At 55.3% G+C, this 17,155-nt stretch overlaps 1 protein-coding gene across 1 annotated transcript; it reads left to right on the forward strand.

The window, feature by feature from the left end:
* Window positions 1-1,639: 1,639 nt before the first annotated feature.
* On the forward strand, window positions 1,640-16,580 carry CUNH16orf95 (chromosome unknown C16orf95 homolog). The gene is made up of 8 exons (XM_035024507.1): window positions 1,640-2,275; window positions 2,593-2,771; window positions 3,693-3,744; window positions 4,463-4,603; window positions 10,181-10,327; window positions 11,074-11,110; window positions 14,237-14,441; window positions 16,317-16,580. Exons 1-8 carry the CDS (start codon window positions 1,640-1,642, stop codon window positions 16,333-16,335), a joined length of 1,416 nt encoding a protein of 471 aa, XP_034880398.1. The 3' UTR covers window positions 16,336-16,580.
* The last annotated feature ends 575 nt before the right edge of the window (window positions 16,581-17,155 follow it).

A 17,155-nucleotide genomic window follows, 5' to 3' on the forward strand; every position in this document is an offset into this window, starting at 1 on the left:
GGTCCCACCTGCAGCACAGAAGCTCAGATACTTATCCATCTTCCCCGTCACTGCTGAGGGCTACTCCCAGGGCCATTAGTCCCTGGCACTCTTGGCCTGCCCCCGGACAAGGGTCTGGAGAGTCCTGTCGTCGGGCAGTTATAGGAGTTGACAGCCATCAGCACGTGAGTGCTGTGAGGGCTGGGGGGAGGCACAGGTGTTGGCCATTCCTGCCTCAGTGGCCCACCACTTGTCTGTCCCCTTCAAGCCAGGTCAGATGGTCCCCTCTGGTCTGCTGAGCCACTGCTAGCCCAGGGTGCTCCCCTGCAGGTCATATAAGGTGGCCTCCGGGGGCAGGGGCAGGGGCAGTGCAGGCTGAATGCAAGCCCTACTCATGTTCTCAGCTGGGGACCCTTGGTCGGTGAACACACCGCACAACTGCGCAACTCCAGGACTCAGAGTGCTCTCTGCTCCTCCTCCTCCTACCTGGGGGCTTTGGAAACAACGTTTGGTAGCCACAGGCTTCTCTGGTCCCACTTCCCTCCTCTGAGGCAGTGGCTGTGAGCCAACCCCTGGCTGAAGTAGGGAGGGACAAGGAAAATATAGGGAAAAAATAGGATCTGCCACACTCACGTATTGACAGCTGACCTGCATGGGAGGCTTACTGCATGCTCGGTCTTTTTTTTTAAAGATTTTATTTATTTGACACAGAGAGACAGAGCAAGAGAGGGAACACAAGCAGGGGGAGTGGGAGAGGGAGAAGCAGGCCTCCCGCCGAGCAGGGAGCCCGATGCGGGGCTTGATCCCAGGACCCTGGGATCATGACCTGAGCCGAAGGCAGACGCTCAACGACTGAGCCACCCAGGCGCCCCTGCATGCTTGGTCTTATCTGACCTCCTCAAACTTCCTGTGGATTGGTCTGCGGCTATCGGTGTTTTACAGGCGGCACCCAGGCTTGCGAAGTGGGGCGACCTGCCCGACGCACACAGTGATGGAGAGGCAGGGCCAGGGTTGGGGTCAGGACCTGGTTCCTCTGCACACTCGGGGTCACTCATAGGGAATCATGGGCCTGCTTTGGGGGTCTGGCTTCTCCACACTGCTGTGTGCTCTTCCTCACCCACATGTAGTGCTGCTCTCTCTGGAAATGCCACCAACTCCTCCTTTCATCTTTCCGGCTACGAACGGGCGTTTGGGTCACTTCCAGTTTGGAGCTGTTAACCTTGCTGTGGTTTGCCTTGCCTTCTGGTGGACCGAGTTCTCGTTTCTTTGGGGTGTATGGCCGGGCCATGAACAGCTCGGTTATAGGGTACTCATTCACAGGCTTGGGTTTTGTAAGTAGTGCCACGTGGTTTGCCAGCAGTTCTACCAGCTTCGTGAGCAACACGGGGGGTTCCAGCGGCCGCATCCTCGGTGGGCCTGGTGTTGCTGGTCCTTCCAGCCATTCCGGGGGCGGGGCTGAGCGACCGTGGACGCGGAACAGCACGAGGGCCAGAGCGTCCAGGGGCCACGAGCCCTTGCAGCAGAGCCACGTCCCAGTGGGCTCAGGAGCGGAGAAGGCGCGAAAGCCGACCGCGCTCCTAGGCGGGCGGGCAGATGAAATGCTAGGGTAGTGGGGAGATTCCCGGGTGACTCTGTCATTCGCTAGGAAGACGCCGGCGACATGACAGCACAGCCACGCAGCGGGTCGTCCCACGTCCGCCAGCACGCCGGGGCACGGCCCAGGCGGCGCGCGCGCGGGGGCCACGCTCGCGCAGGCCTCGGCGCCGGGAGGCCCGGGCAGCGCCGCGGCCAGAAGGCGGCGCACCGGGGTGCCGCCCGCCAGGGCCAGTTACTGCGGCCGGTGTGGGCCACCGCGGCACGAGCCGCGAGTACCACGGCCCGCACGGACACCCTTCGGGGCGGGGCCTGGGTCCCGCCAGGAACGCCGAGAGGCACGCGGCCCCCGGCTCCCCGGACGGGCGCGGCCGGCGTCTTTCGGAGCCTGCGGGGCAACGGCAGGCGGGCCAGGGCTCGGGCCGCGACGGGGCCCCCCGACGGCCCGGCCCCAGGGCGCGCGGGGACGACACGCGTCTCTGAGAGTCACGGCGTGGGCCCACAAGCCGGGCGCGCAGCTAAGTCCGCGCTCGAGAAAGGCAACGAGCGGCTTCCGTCAGCCGGCCGCGGGGCGGAGACACCGCCGCGGCGCCCGCGACGGCCGGCCAGGAAGCGAGCCCCGCGCCGAGGGCTCCGCCGCAAGCCCTCCCTGTGGCCCACCCACCCCGGGGCCCCACGCCGCCAGAGGCCAATCGGCCGCCAGGTGAGGGCACGTGCCTGGAAGGCAGCGCGTGATTGGCTAGGCTCGGGCACGGCAGCGGCGCGCGGGGACCGTCGGGCCGGAGGGGCGGCGGCCAGCGGACGGAAGGGGTGGGGCCCGCGGATGGGCGGGCCTTGCGCGCGCGGGCGTGCGCGTGCGCGCGCGCGCGGGCTGGCCTCGGGGCGGAGCCACACGCGTGGGGGCCGGCCCCGCTGTCGTCACCCGCCTCACGATGGTCACCACCACCACCAGCGCCGCGACCCTGTCGGAGCCGCGGCGGGCACTTCCGGGGGCCCTCGGGTGTCCGTTGGGTCTGTCAGCACGCACTGCCCCGAGCGCGTCGCGGCAGGCAGGTGCGTCCCGGAGCCCCGCTCGCCGGGCCGCGGACGCCGCACCCGGGGCGGCCCCAGCCCCGTCCCTGGGGGGCGCGGGCCCCGGTCGCCCCGGCCCGGCGGCGGCTGGAGCGCGTAGGCAGGGCGGACGGCACGCCTACGCTGACGTAAGCACCGGAGGGCCAGTTAGTGTTGCCGACCGGAGAACGTCAGGGGACGGTCCCACGCTGGGGACTGTGGTCGGGCCGTCCGTCCGTCCGTCCGTCAGCTGCGCTCCCTGGAGCCGGCGCCTCTGGGGCTGACAGCCCCGAACAGAGGGATCTGCCCCTGCCCTAAGTTCGGGCACGAAGCCGCAGCACGAGGCTCGCCGGGCTGACCCGCGGGCCGCTCTGCCGAGAGCCGGGCGCCAGCCTCGGGGCTGGGGCCGGGGCGTCGGACGCGTCTGAAGGGCGGGCGCGGCGACGGGGCGGCCCCGCGCCCGTGGCAGCCGCGTGCCGCCGCCGCCTGGCCCGGGGACCTGACGTGGGGCCGCGACGGGGAAGCACGGGCCCCGCGTCCCCCACCCTGAGGCTCCGCGCCGCCGGGGGACTCGCTCTGCGCTGCGGTCCCTTTAGGGCGCCCGGGCCGGCGTGTGGCCTCGTGGCGACTCGTGCCTGGGGGCGGGGCAGGCGCTGCGGAGGAACCAGAGCGGCGGCCCCGAAGGCCGTTCCATTTGCGCGCAGTTTCCACGGTCTCTGCCTCGAGTGTTCCGAGTCCGCTCGGGCTGCCCTGCGGGTGTGGCTGGGAAGTTCTCACCCGGTGGGAGCCCTCCTGTGGGTCCCTGACGGGCCCAGCACCGGGTTGGCTGGGGAGTGGGTGAAGCCAGTAGGTTTGGGAAGCGCGACCTTCCGGGGCACGCGTCCACCTGCTTCTGTTGTCGGCCCCTCCGCCCCCCCGGGCTCCCCAGGGCCGCCCCCCCCCCCCCGGGGTTTTGGGGCGGGGGGCGGGCCCGGGGGCCCCGCCCCGGCCCCCCCCCCGGGGGGCCCCCCCCCCCCCCCCATTTACACAAAGCTCAGAACTTTCTAAGCCTTCCTGTTCTTGTTTTCTAGGAAGAGCACATTTCAACCCTTTGGGAAAGAAGTGAGCCTCGTAGATCATTCGGTAAGGAAAGCAAGCTCTCCGCAACTTTGCTCCAACTCCGATAAGGCCACGGGTTTGGGAACGTGGAGACGGTGGGTGGGCCCACAGCACCTCATGAGGATGTGGCAGACACGGAGTCTGCGGTTCCAGGGCCCATCAGCCGGCCCCCAGTATCTCTGTAGGGTCACCCACTGCCTCCCCCACCCCTGGCTCCTGAAGACACTTCAGCACAGGGATTCAGGAGGCCTGGGAGAACAGTAGTGCCCCCTGATGTGCCTGCTCTGGGAATCGGCTTCTTCACCTGACCCTGGAGAGGATGACTTCCCCGCTCCTTCCTGCATGTTGGCGTGGTGAGGATCACGGGATGGATGTGGAAGCCTTTGTGAATGTAAAGCACCGATGGCACATTGACATCCAAGGAGAGCAACCCTCTCCCCACCGCAGTCGGTTGTACTCCCCCAGACTTGCCCATGGTAACGCGGCAGGAAGTGGCTGGGAGTCCTAGCAGCTGGTCTGCAGGCCCCGCTGGTCCCCCTCTGACTGACTCTGGAGAGTGAGCCATGGTAGCCTGCCTCTTGCTGAGCTGCAGGAGGAGCTGGGGCCCCTGTTCCCTGCCCCTGGACGCCCGGCCTCAACCCTGGCTCTCTCCAAGCATTCATTGACTATTCCAGAGAGTTCCTTGGCTCACATTGCAGACACAGCAGCATGTTTAATTCTGTCTTTTCTGGCTCTTGCTCAGATGTGTCCCGTCCCCAGCACTGTTCATCGAGAGCCCATCTGCTGTGAGTGCCAGGCCAAATTCGGGGGCTGCCTGCCGGTGCCCAGGGTCAAGGCGGCGTTGCCTTACTGGGTTCCTTTGTCCTTGAGACCCCGAAAGCAGGTAGGTGACTTGGACCAGGGCTGCTTCGTCTAGTCCAGGGTTAACTTCAGGGGACCAGTCGCCCCTCAAAATCAAAGATGTCATATGTGTGATTTCTTACAATTTCTGGGAGACAGTTTTTGTGTGTTTTTTTTTTAAATCCAGTTTTTTTTTTTTTTTTTTTTCAAAAACCAGATCTATGGAGTTAAGACTGGCATGTGATAACTGCACATATGTGAAGTGTACAGTTTGCTGAGTCTTGACATAGATATCCATCTGTGAAACCACCACGGCTGCTGAGCTGACGTGCATACACACAACCCTGAAAGGTTTCCTTGTGCCCCTTTGTGACTCCCCCCAGCCTTCCCCGCCCTGCCATCCCCAGGCAACCACTGATCTGTTTCGGTCACCCCAGATCAGCTTGCATTTTCTCAGATTTTATATAAATGGAATCATATAGTAGGTCCTCTTTGGCCTCGTTCACTCAGCATAATTATTTCCGAGCTTCCTCCATGTGGTTGCTGAATGGTGCTGGGTGATGTCCATCATATGACTGGACCACAGTGCAGCCATTCGTCTAGTGAAGGACATTTGCACCCTCTCCACAAGTTTTGTCTATTACAAATAAAGCTGCTGTGGATGTTTGTGTACAAGTCTTTGTATGAACATACCTTCATTTCTCTTGGGCAAATGGCTAGGAGTGGACTTGTTGGATCATGGGGTAAGTGTATGTTTAACTTTTTAAGAAACTGTCAACTGTTTTCCAAAGTGGTTGTATCATTTTACATTCCCACCAGCAGCGTATAAAGTTCCAGTTCCCCCATATCCTCAGTAACACGTGGTTTGGTCAGTCTTTTAAATTTTAGCCATCTTAATAGGTGTGCGTCTTGCTCTGGCTTTAGTTTGTATTTCCATAGTAACTGGTGATGCTGAGTGTCTCCTCCATATGCTGTTGCCATCTGCATGTCTTACTTGATATGTGTTCAGATATTTTGCCCATTTAGAAACATTGGGTTGTTTGCTTTTTTTTTTAAATTATGGAGTTTTGAGAGTTCTTTATATATTCTGGATATAATATGAGGTATTCAATTTGTAAACATTTCTGCATGTTTTTGACTTGTTCTTTTATTCTCTTATCAGTATTTTTCACAGAGCATAAGTTTTAAATTTTGATGGAGTCCAGTTTATCAATTTGACCTTTTCTGGATCTTGCTTAGGTGTGCTCCTCCCCCCAGCACAGTGGTAGGACATGCTTTCTAAGTATTCCTAAAAAATCTTAGCTTACGCCAAGGTCGGAAAGGTTTCTCCTTTATTTTCTTCTGGAAGTGTTATAGTTTACAGTTTGTGTTTAGGTCTGTGATCCATTTTAAGTTAATTTTTGTGTGTAGCTTGAGGTATGGGTTGAAGTTCCTTTGCTTTCGTCGTGGGAGTCCAGTTGTTCTAATGCCACCTGTCATAGAGCCCATGCTTTCTCCCCTGGCTGGCCTTTGCAACTTTGCCAGAAACGAGCTGTGCATGTAGCTGTGGGTCTGTTTCCGGACTCCGTTTCTTCTGCTGCTCTCGTTGTCTGCATGCCGCCACGCTGTCTCCATTACTGTGACTTTATAAGGAGCCGTGTGTCCTCCAGTGCCGGTTCTCTTTCTTTAAGTTGGTCATTCTAGTTTCCTTGCATTTCCATGTGAGTTTTAGAATCCATCTGCCAGTTTCTACAGAAATGTCCTGCTGGGAGTTTGGTTGGTCTTTTTTGTGTAAATTAGTGTAAAGAGAATGATCATCTTAATAACACTGACTCTTCTGACCCGAGAACGTGGTGACCTCTCTATCCGTGTAGGCCTTTCGTGTTTCTCAGGGGTCGCTTGCAGTCAGCAGTGCACGGGTCTGACATACCTTCTGTCACGTTGATCCGTAAGTTTTTCATAGCTTTGATGACATCATTTTAAAAATTCGGTTTATGATTGTTCATTGCTAGTATTTAGAAATACCACTGATTTTTGTATTTTGATCTTGTAGTCTACAATAATGGTTACCTCCTTTATTCTCGTAGCTCTTTTTGTAGATTCCATCAGATTTTCTACGTAGATGATCATGTCATCTGCAGAGAGAGATGATTTCATTCCTTCCTTTACAGTTTGGATGCCTTTTATTTTTCTTGCCTGATACCCTGGCTAGAACTTCCAGTACACTGTTGAGTGGAGTGGGGAGACAAGACGTCCTTGTCTTCTTCCTCATCTTAGAGGGACAGCATTCAGGTTTTCACCATGAAGTAGGATGTTAGCTGTTGGTTTAGATGCCCTGCATCAGGCTGAGGGAGTTCTGGCTATTCCTAGTTTGCTGAGAGGTTTTATCCAAAATGAACATTGGATTTTTTCTGTCTATTGAGATTATCACTTTTTTTCGTTTGTTAATATGATGGATTGCGTTGGTGGATTTTCAAAAGTTACACCATTTCCTAGGAGAAACCCCCTTTAATCATGATGCATTCTCCTTCATATATTTGATTAGAAGTTTTGCATGTTTATTCATGAGGGATATTGATCTGCATTGTCCTTGTTTGCCTTTGTATTTGGGTAACGCTGGCCTGGTACAATGAGTTGAGAAGTATTCTCTCATTTTCAGTTTTTTGAAGACTTTGTGTAGAATTGGTATTATTTCTTCCTTTAATGTTTGGTAGGATTTACCACTGAAGCCATGTGGGACAGAGCTTCCTTTGTGGGAAGGTTTTTAACTACAAGTTTAATTTTTCCGTAGATACAGAGTTATTTCGGTTATCTGCTTCTTATTTAGCAAACTTTAAGGAATTTACCCATTACATCATTGTCAAATTTATTGGCATGATGTTATTCATAATATTTTCTAATTACTCTTTTAATATCAGTAGAATCTGTAGTGAGGCCATCTCTCTCATTTCTTGTTTTTTAGTAGACTTTCAAAGGGGTCACTGGCTTCAAGATGACTGAGTCATGTTCTAGGCAGTGATGACGGCCTTAGTCCCTCCTGTTGGTCACTGTATCATTTGAAAGTTGGGCAGGGTAGATATTATTGTACCCCTCTAAAAGATGGGCAGACTGAGGTCCAGAGTGGGGCAGGCTTTTCTAAGGTTACACAGTCAGTTCATAGCACACGAGGGATTAGAATCCAGAATTCTCCCCACTGAGTTGTGCTGCTGGGCGTCAGGGAGGAGGTGGCCCTAAGCAGGATGGAAGGAATACAAAGGCCAAGGTGCCTAGCCTGTCTCATGTTTTCCGGCTGGTCTCCCCGCCTCTGTCCTCTCTAGCTCTGGCTGTCCGTGTTCTGATCGGCAGCCCCATGAGCTTTTAAAACTGTGGATCTGGTCCTATCACTCCTCTGTAGCTCCCAACTTCTGAGTGTGGAACAAAGTCCCGGACACAGTTCCTGGGGTCCTTCCTGATCTTGCCCCCGCCTGGCTCCAGCCTCCTTTCCACTTGCCCCTCAGGCTTCTGTTCCAACAGAGGGAAGGGTTAGGTGCAAGTAACAGGAAACTGACCCGCAGTGGGTTCATCCATTCTTGGTAGAGAGAGGACTCTTCTAGGATTGGCTTTACGGCTGAACAGTGTGCTTAAGGACCAGCGTCTTTTTATCCTTTACGCATAGTGTGGCGCTGTCATCTTTAGTGTTTCGAGATGGTGGCCATGGGTCTCCTTTTTACACCATGATACACGTGGCAGAAAGTGAGCCTTTCTGGGGTCCTCCTTTTCTCAGGGGAGGCATAGAAGGCTTACCTTCCCATTCTGCTCTCTCATCAGGGATAAAAAAATTCCCAGACGCCCCAGCCAACTTCTCTTTTGTCTCTTTGTCCTCACCTCCAGACTCATTCCTGGCAAAGCCCTGACTGGCTGGTGCTGCTCCCTTGGGACTGGGCACTTTGCCCCTTGAGTAAAGCTGGGTTCTTTTAACAAGGGGGGCTGGGGAATGATTGCTGTGGGGGCAGCCCATAGGGTGTGCCTGGGAAGTTCGTTCTGTCCACATCCTGAGGGCTCTCCAACAGGCACATGCTGCTCTGCTGCCTTCTCCACCTAGCCGGCCCCTGCGGCGCAGCTCAGTGATGCTTCCCAGACAGACTTTCCCGGCCTGGAGTTTCTCCCCACTCCTGCTCCCCCGCATCCTGGCATTTATTCTGTCAGCGGACAGCGCTGCATAGTGAACTGCTGTGGGCAGGACAGGTCTTTGCTCCTAGCGCCGTGCGTGCTCAGAGAGTGTGCTCAGCCAGCGCTTGGTGGATGGGGCAGAACCGGCCCGAGTATGCCGGTCCTGTTGGGCAGTGCCATGTTGGCAGGAGGTGGGGGGGGACGGAGGTTCCTGGGTTCTCCAGAACCCCTTCCATCTCTTCCTTTGGATGACCCTTCCGCCCCTGGGCCCTCCCCTGTGGGGTCCTGTGCTTTGCAGCATGTCGCACACCTTCTCTGGGCCACTTCTCCTCTGCCTCGGGAAGTCAGCAGGGTCCACTCACAAGTAGGTTTTGTTGTCTTTTCTCTAACGTGTGACCCGAGCACATGGCGGGAACTTACGCTGGTTCAGGGGGGATACCCCGGCTGCGCCTCCCCCGAGGCTTCCCTGTGCAGCCCGGAGATGTGCTGTGCGTGTGGTCTTTCACCAGCGGCACGTGACACATTGCCCGACTGCCTGCCTTCAAACTGCAGTCCCTGTCATTGTGAGCGGCTCAGCTGGGTGGGCCGGCCCCACCTGCCCCTGATCTAGGGGCCAGTGTGCAGGCCCAGACGTTTAGAGGCCTGTGTGGCCGCTTTGCCTGGCCAGACCTGGCTGCCGTCACTTCCTCCTCGTTCTGTGCGCCAAACCCCTGCACGGCCTAAGCGAAGTCCGGGGGCGGGCTCCACGCTGCCCCTCTGCCGGAACGAACGGCGGTCCCAGGGCAAAGGGCAGGGCTATGGGGAGGGTAGGGAATGAGACAAGGCCGTGTGGTCCCAACAACTCACGCCCAGGAGTCATAGCACGTAGATTTTCTGTAAAAACTGCACATGGCTGCATCCGGGCCTGTGTGCTACGTCTCCCACTCCACATCATGTCTCTGCATTCATTCACATCAGGACAGACGGGTCTGCCTTGCACTTTCCAAAGCCTGCCCCATTCCCTGTTGTCCCCGTGTCCCTGCCAGACAGGCCCTTGGGCTCTTGGGCCACGACAGCTGTGCTGCAGCGACTGTTCTTGGGAGCGTCGTTCTGCAGGTACACACGTGTCCCAGAGTGGAACTGCTGGATCAGACGCTGTCCATTTTAGACTCTGACCCATGTTTTCAGAAAGCTTTGTAGCCAAGAACGCTGAGGCTCAGAGAGGCTAAACGTTGTGCCTAGGGGCCACTCCCGGAGGCCTGCAGACTCAAGACAGAGCCACGTCTCCTGACTGTAATTCACGTGTCCCCCCATGGCAGCCATGTAGACCTCCCACTGCAGAGGTGCAGGCAGCCCCAGGGAATGTCGTGAGGGGGAGACTGCTCCCTCAGCTGGGTGGTTGGGGTGGGCCTGTGGGAGGTTACAGAAGAGGAGCTCCCCAGGGCCCCATCCCAGGGCGAAGGTTTCTGGGGTACAACCCCTTTGGACCTTCTCTTCCCTTCCTCTCTGTTAGATCCAAAAGATGGTCCGGTTTCATATCCCCAAAACCTCCGAGGCATGCCCCTGCCCATGCCACCGCTTTGGGGGCCGCCTCCCGATGCCTAGGGATCAGGCCGTGATGCCCTACTGGGTGCCCCAGGTCCTGAGGCCTCACAAGAAGGTAAGAGGGAGGCTCACGGCAGCGAGGCCCCAGAGGGACCCGGAGATGGGGTGGAGGGTGCTGGGTTCTTTCCCCACAGTGGCCTCCACTGGTGTCTGGGGTCTCCTGGAAGGCACAGTGAGTGCAGTGGAGTGTAGGAGGCGGGTGTGTGCAGAGGAGGGCCAGCTCGGTGTCCTGGGGGGTGCTGGGAGGGTGGGCCGCACGGCTCTCTAAAGGGGGTCTCTCATCACTGCCCCCACCTTTAATGCCGTCTCTCCTGCCTCCTACTCCTTCCTCTTCTGCACATCCCTCACCTTGCCTCAGCGCCCTCTCCAGCTCTCTGGGCATCCTGGCAGGCAGAGGGAGGAGCCGGGAAGGTCCATCGCTCTGAATTTCTGTCCTGGCTTTTCAGCTCTGTCTGGGCGCCTCCAGGGCTCTGGGTTCCAGGGCGGTGACTCCTGGGGTTGCTGGCCAGGTCCAGTCCTCCTCAGCCCCATGGCCCCTTCTCTCCCATGCTTTCTGGGTGTCCTGGGTGGTCGATAGAGGCTTGCTTTCTGCCTTCATCCACTTATCATTTGCTGGTTTTCTCTCATCAAGTAGCAAACTGTCCCCAGAATTAAGACTCAGAGGCCCTTTAAAAGGGGACCATGGCTTGCATTCTGAGCTGGCCACAGCCCTTTCCTGGTTTCCGGCCCAATCCCTGGGCCCACCCTTCTGGTAGACGACCAGGCTGGGCTGACACATCTGCCCCCATTCTTTTCTTTTAGGTGGTGAAAAGGCAGCAGAGTTGTAAAGGCATCCAAGGTAACCGAGCATACGTGTTTCATCCCCTCACTCCCCAAGGAAGGCGGGGTGTCATGGTGGGGATGGGGAGACTTCTCTCATCCCCAGGTATCTGTAAAACAGAGATGGGCATATGACACACATACCGCATCTTCACCCCCTTTTCTTGCCAGGCGTCGCTAGCCATCTACCATTTTTCCCCAGGGAACCTAGAGAAGCCTTACACTCTACCAGTCTATCTGCCTTGGCTTTCAAGATGAAGCCAATTTGCAGCCTGGAGTTAGATGGTATCTAAAGTGTATTTTCTTTTAGGCTCTAATCTTCCATAGTTTGTGACATTGTGTGTGTGTGTTCTGGCGTATACATACACACATACACTTATGACCTAGTAAGTGTATTTACTAGTGATACGGTACCTATGCCTACATTTACATATGCAGGACACAATGTATGTTTGTGACGTATTTAGGTATGCACTCATTTTGTGGTACATTTATACATTTATGTATTTGAGAGCTAGTATGCACACGTCCACGTATTTCTGGCAGACGTGGTCCATACCACGGATACGTATGTTCATGATGCGGTATGTATCTGCAACAAAGCGTGTTTGTGGATTTATGTATCTGTGAGCCGGTATATACTTATGCACTCACGTCAGCCCTTGAGGAGGTGGCATCTCCATCCCCACCTTTATTTTCTTTGTCTCTAAAACAAATGGGTTGGATTGCTCTTGAAGGCCTTGTCCGGCGCCGATGGCCGACATGTATGCTTCCTCTGCACTGCACGCGAGCAAAGGGGTGGACATGCTGGGTGGTTCGCATCAGGTCCTCCCCTTGCCCAGCCGTTCCCGTGCTGTGCGTGGTGAGCAGCCCTTGCTGGAATCTGTGAAGGAGGGAATGGATGGATGCCAGGCTGGGGCTCGGTTCTTGTGATGGGCGAGCAGTTGAGCGGCCTGCCCAGAACCCAGGAGCATAGGGCCGGGTGGGAGAGTGCCCAGGAAATGAGTGGCCACCAGCCAGCATGCCCACCTCTTAATGCTGCAAAAATACTGTTTTCCCTGATAATAAGAGCGACACAATTAGGAGCAGCACAGATGGACACAGCCTTTGTGGGGCAGTTTAGAGGCATCTATCAAATTATTTTTTATTGAGATATAATTGACATAGAACATTATATTAGTTTCAGGAGTATGTGTAACGGTTTGATACTTATATTTTTGTGAAATGACCGACACAGTAAGTCTAGTTAACATCTCTCACCTCATATAGTTAACAAACTTTTTTTCTTGTGATGAGAACTTTTAAGATCGACTCTCTTAGCAACTTTCAAATATACAATACGGTATTATTAACTATGGTCGTGCTGTACGTTAGAGCCCAAGGACTTATTTATTTTATAAGTAGAAGTTTGTACCTTTTGACCACTTCACCCATTTCTCCCATCAGTCAACTTTTGTAATACGCGTCATCTTTACTCCAGCAAGCCCATGTCCGGGTAGTGTCTGGTAGACACTCCCACATGCATGCCTGTCTGCAGCAGCAGTGTCCTTGGCAAGGTGTCCGAAGCAGCTGAAATGTCTCCCAGTGGGAGGATGGACATGCGTGAGGGTGTATTTGTAATGTGGCACCTGCCATGTAGAGCACGCAGCCCTTAGGGACGACGGGAGGAAGCCCCAGACACACTGCAGCGAAGAAAAACAAATTGCTGCAGGCCGTGCAGCTGGACCCCATTCCTGTGGCTCTGAAAAACTGAAGTCCTGTGTGGGTGTGGATGCGGGTTGGTGGTGTGTGTCTGGGCTGACCGAATAGGTGACCTGTGGGGGTGGGGAAGACAGGAGCTCAGGAGCTCAAAGAGCACGACTGGGGGCCGTATAATCAACAAAACAGAAAGCAGCATGTTGGCTCCAGTTTGGGGGAGAAGAGCCAGAAATCCCTTTAAGAAAGAAACCACAGTAGGAGGATAAGAACAGTTGGAGAAACTGCTCTTTTAACTGTGTAATCATACATTTGTGGGTTATTTTTATTGGTTGTTTTTGGTTTTGAATACTCTGCATCTTTAGGAAAAGCTAAAAGCTCGGCTTATTGTTGAATCCTATGCATCAATTTGATACATGTTCAAAAGCTAGTATTAACTTTTCTCCAGTCCTTGTTTAATAGTGCAGGCAATTTATACAAACAACGAGTCAAGCCTTAACCCATTCAGGCCCGAAGATGTTCCCAGGACAGGACTGAGAGCCCAGGTCTCACTGGTACCAGCTCCCCTTGAACTTTGTGTAGAGTGATTTAAAAGTATGATTTAAAAAAAGTTATTTAAAAATATTTCCCTTAGCCTCAAATCCAGATTATTTCCGTTTTAAAGAGAAAAATCTGTATTTTTCATCTTGTATTTTCTTTGTAAAGAGGGGGCTTATCTGCTTTTCTTCCCTATGCTTTTGCAGTAGGATTGTTTAATAAAGAAAATATTGTGTTCTATATTAACCATGCTTTTACACGTTAGTATAATTAGAGTAGTAATGTAGCATATAATATGCCAAATAGAGTATGCGTGTGGTATATGTAATATATAAATATAGTGTAATTTGTAGTCGTAGCATGCTCTAATATAAATAAGTGTAATATAAATAAGATGTGATGTCGGAAGGGTCCCATGTGGACCAGAGCAGATCTCAAAAGCTAGCAACTGGAGTCCCATCTGTGGTTGTGTTTTTTTCAGATACTCCCATAAATCCCGTGTTTCCATCACTAAGTTCTACTCATTATCAACTTCTTGCCAGTCTGGTTTCATCTGAGCTTCACCCACTTGTGCCCCCCCTTGGGAAAAAAACCCAAAAAATTAATGGGAGGCACATCCCAGCTAAATTCTATGTTTTTTCATCCCTAACTAGCTCATCATGTGGCTGTAAGGGATAAAGATGCTGGCATGAGCCCCCAGTCAGCCCAGAAATAAGTAGACAGCGGTGTTCTCTTCATCTCCATGGGTGTCGGTCAGCGTCCGCACTCTCGGGGCCGTGACCGGCCTTGCCGGGACACCTGGCATCCTTGCCCTGGGTTCTGGAGGGTTCTCCCCTCTGTGGTGTGCACATGCGCCGCTCTGCCCCCACTCTGCCCCCACTCTGCCCGGGGCCTGACTCGCTTTCTCGCCTAGAACCCGCCCTGGACTTGCGCTCCTGGTACAACCGCTGGCGGATCTGCTGTGACGGGCGCCTCCTCCTCAAGTGGCAGCAGCTCCAGGCCCTTCACCAGCATGAGCCACTGGCCCCAGGGAGGGGAGTGAGCCCCCCGGCCCCCCTCCTGCCCTTCAGCCTCCTGACCCTCCTGCAGGCGGTCCTGAGGGTCGTGGTGGCTATTCGGTGAGCAGGCACAGGGCGGGGGCGGTGGGGGCCCTGGGCCCATCTCACTCCCCGGCCTTTTGGGTCAGGGGCTGGGGGTTTAGTTGAATCCAGGATGGGGGAGAAGTTGGCTGTGGCTGAAGAAAGGGTAAGGAATGGCTGCAGCGGGATCACCATGGTGCTGTTCTCACCGTCCAGAGTTAGTTGCTCACACCCTACGTGGGGATCTTACTCCAGCACACACTTAATGGACAAGCAGTCCAGGCACATCAGAGCTGACGGTGGGGCACTGGGCATTTTGGGGCAGCCTGCCTTTCTTCACCTCGTCCCCGTGGCTGCCACTGGTTCCAGTCTGCACACATTTCCGTCACGTCGAGGTTGAAGGTGGCTGTTAGAGGCCGCTTGCCCAGCCACCCCGCTGGGGAGTAAGCACAGCTTCCGGCCTGGGGACCTGCGGCTTCTCCCTGCCGGCCTGGTCCCAGCCATCGAGGCTCCATTTTGGAAGGCCTTTGCCCCAGCCTCGACCCCACCAGCCTCACTCAGGCCTTGTCACTTAGATCCCCACCTAGGCCCTCCTCCAGGGTGTCCCTCCCAACCCCCCGCCTGGGGACAGGCAGGACTGCTTCCTTTGGTCTCGTACTCAGGCTCTTTGATCACAGCTGTGTGCAAGGACATGCAGATACACAAATGCGTGTGGATAGAAGATGTGCAAAACTGTATCAGCAGATCAAATTTATATATATTGATTTGTTTGCTTCTTAATCGTCCGTCTTCCTGTAATTGTAAGAGGAATGTACTAGAAAGTGTCCAGTATCTGAAAATGGTTGTTGGTGTCTTCTGTCCAGTGTCCTCGTTGGTGTTGTTCACAGCAGGGGGTTAGCTCTGTCTTTGTCTCTGGTCCTGGCTGGAAGCAGAAGGCCTGCGCCCCTGCGGGTCTGCTCTCCTGGTGTTGGGCACTGGTATTTCCTCTAACCCTGTGATTACAAACGATGCCACAGGGCGCATCCACATGCGAGTGCCCCTGTGGACCTGCAGCCTCTCTGGGGCATGTGCTCTTGGGCAGGGGGCCGGTGGCTCTGGGTGATCTGTGAGCGTGAGTAGCTCGTGAAACCGTGAGATTGTTTCTTCTTTGCTTTGCGTGAAGATTCATCTTTTCTTTGTGTGTGTTTGCCAACTTGACCGTCACAATGAGTTGGACTCCCTGGTGCCCACTCTGGGAAGCGTAAGAAGCAGCTCGGCTGTAGATGGTACATGAGGTAGATGGTCAGGGTAGGCCAAAGGGAAGGTGCTAATGACCGTGGAGGAGGCGTTTGCCTCAGAGCCAGGCTCTTGGGCCGAGGTACAGGTGCCAGCTAGATGTCCAGGAGAACTCTCTTGTCTGCGGGGTGCTCTGTGAGATCCCCCAAACTGTTCGACCAGCTTCTCTCAGGAGAAGCTGCCAGCTGCCTGTGGGCTGGCCTGGCAGAGATTTGCTAGAACTGTGAAGGCCTCCGGAGGGGAGGTGAGCTTGAGACTTCCCCAGCAGGGACCCTTGAAGAGTTGTGACAGTCAAACGGGCCTTCTCGATGGGGCCCACTGCAGCTGCATCGGGTCCCTTTCACAGCTGCACAAGGCGGGGACTCTCCTTCCTGCCCCGAGGGGGAGAGTGGGCTCTGGGGGCCGAGTGCCTCATCCGAGGACCCACGGCTGGAAGTGAGCCAGCTACGACACACCCTGGCGTCGCCTCCCTGTACCCTTTCCTGCCTGGCTCCTCGGGGACTCAGATGGCGTCCTCCTCCACTGTGGGGGTCCCCCCGCCTTCCAACCCAGGGAGGCTCCCTACCAGGTCCTGCCAGGGCGGCATGGGCTCAGCGTGGGGCACAGTTCCAAGTAACTGCATTTCTCTTTGCTTTCCAGCCACTTGTTTTGGTTTTGAAGTTGGAGTCTTCAGCCACTGCCGAGAACATCAACGAAAATGTCAGTCATAATCGAGGTCTTTAACGAAAGCCGTCAAGTCAGGAGGAGTCTGTGATAAGCCACCATTTTCTCAGATCCTGTAACTCACACCGGGGTTGGGTCTAAGTTCTTCTTCGTCAGGCAGTGCTCCGTTGTGGTGCTGCTGCTGTGGATGCGGGTGAGACTCTGGCGAATGCGGCCAATAAATGTTATTCATGAAACTCCCGAGTGGCGCCTGACTGAATGGTGACGCTGGTCACGCTTTGTGGAGGGGGCGCGTTCTCCAGCCCGGCGTCCCTGAGGGAGGGGGCCGCCTCGGTGCCTCTCTTCCCTCTGCCCGGGACAGCGGGCCCACCGGTGACCGGCCGGACGTGCTGTGGGCACCTGTGTCAGGCGGCTCGCACTTCAGTGAGTTGCATAAAATTAGGGCAGTTGAGGTTTTTAAACTGAGATGTCATTCACATCATAAAATTCACCTTTTTACAGCATATGATTCAGTGGATTTTGGTGTATTTACATGGTTGTGCAGCCCTCCCCCTGCTGTCTCATTCCAGACCCGTGTGGTCACCCCAAAAAAGAAACTGCTCCTGCATCACTCCTTCCCTCCTTGCCCGGCCTCTGGCAGCCACCCACCTGCTTTCTGACTTTTCCTGTGCGTGCAGTCCTGTGGCATGTGGGTCTGCTCTGTCTGGCGCCTCTCAGTGCACGTGTAGCCCACGTGAGCGCGGCATTCCTTTTTATGTGGGTAACCGGGGCTGCTGGGCCTTTGGGTTGTTTCCGCCTGTCGGCTCACCATCGCT

The sequence above is a fragment of the Mirounga leonina genome, unplaced genomic scaffold (assembly GCF_011800145.1).
Source record: "Mirounga leonina isolate KUSES-001 unplaced genomic scaffold, KU_Mleo_1.0 Mir_180, whole genome shotgun sequence".
NCBI classification, from domain to species: domain Eukaryota; kingdom Metazoa; phylum Chordata; class Mammalia; order Carnivora; family Phocidae; genus Mirounga; species Mirounga leonina.

Excerpts from the sequence above, each read along its gene's own strand:
- CUNH16orf95 (XM_035024507.1), top strand. The coding sequence starts at position 1,640 with ATGACAGCACAGCCACGCAGCGGGTCGTCCCACGTCCGCCAGCACGCC. Across the intron at positions 2,772-3,692 it reads GACGGCACGCCTACGCTGAC|GAAGAGCACATTTCAACCCT; the intron begins GTAAGCACCGGA and ends CTTGTTTTCTAG. Across the intron at positions 4,604-10,180 it reads CCTTGAGACCCCGAAAGCAG|ATCCAAAAGATGGTCCGGTT; the intron begins GTAGGTGACTTG and ends CCTCTCTGTTAG.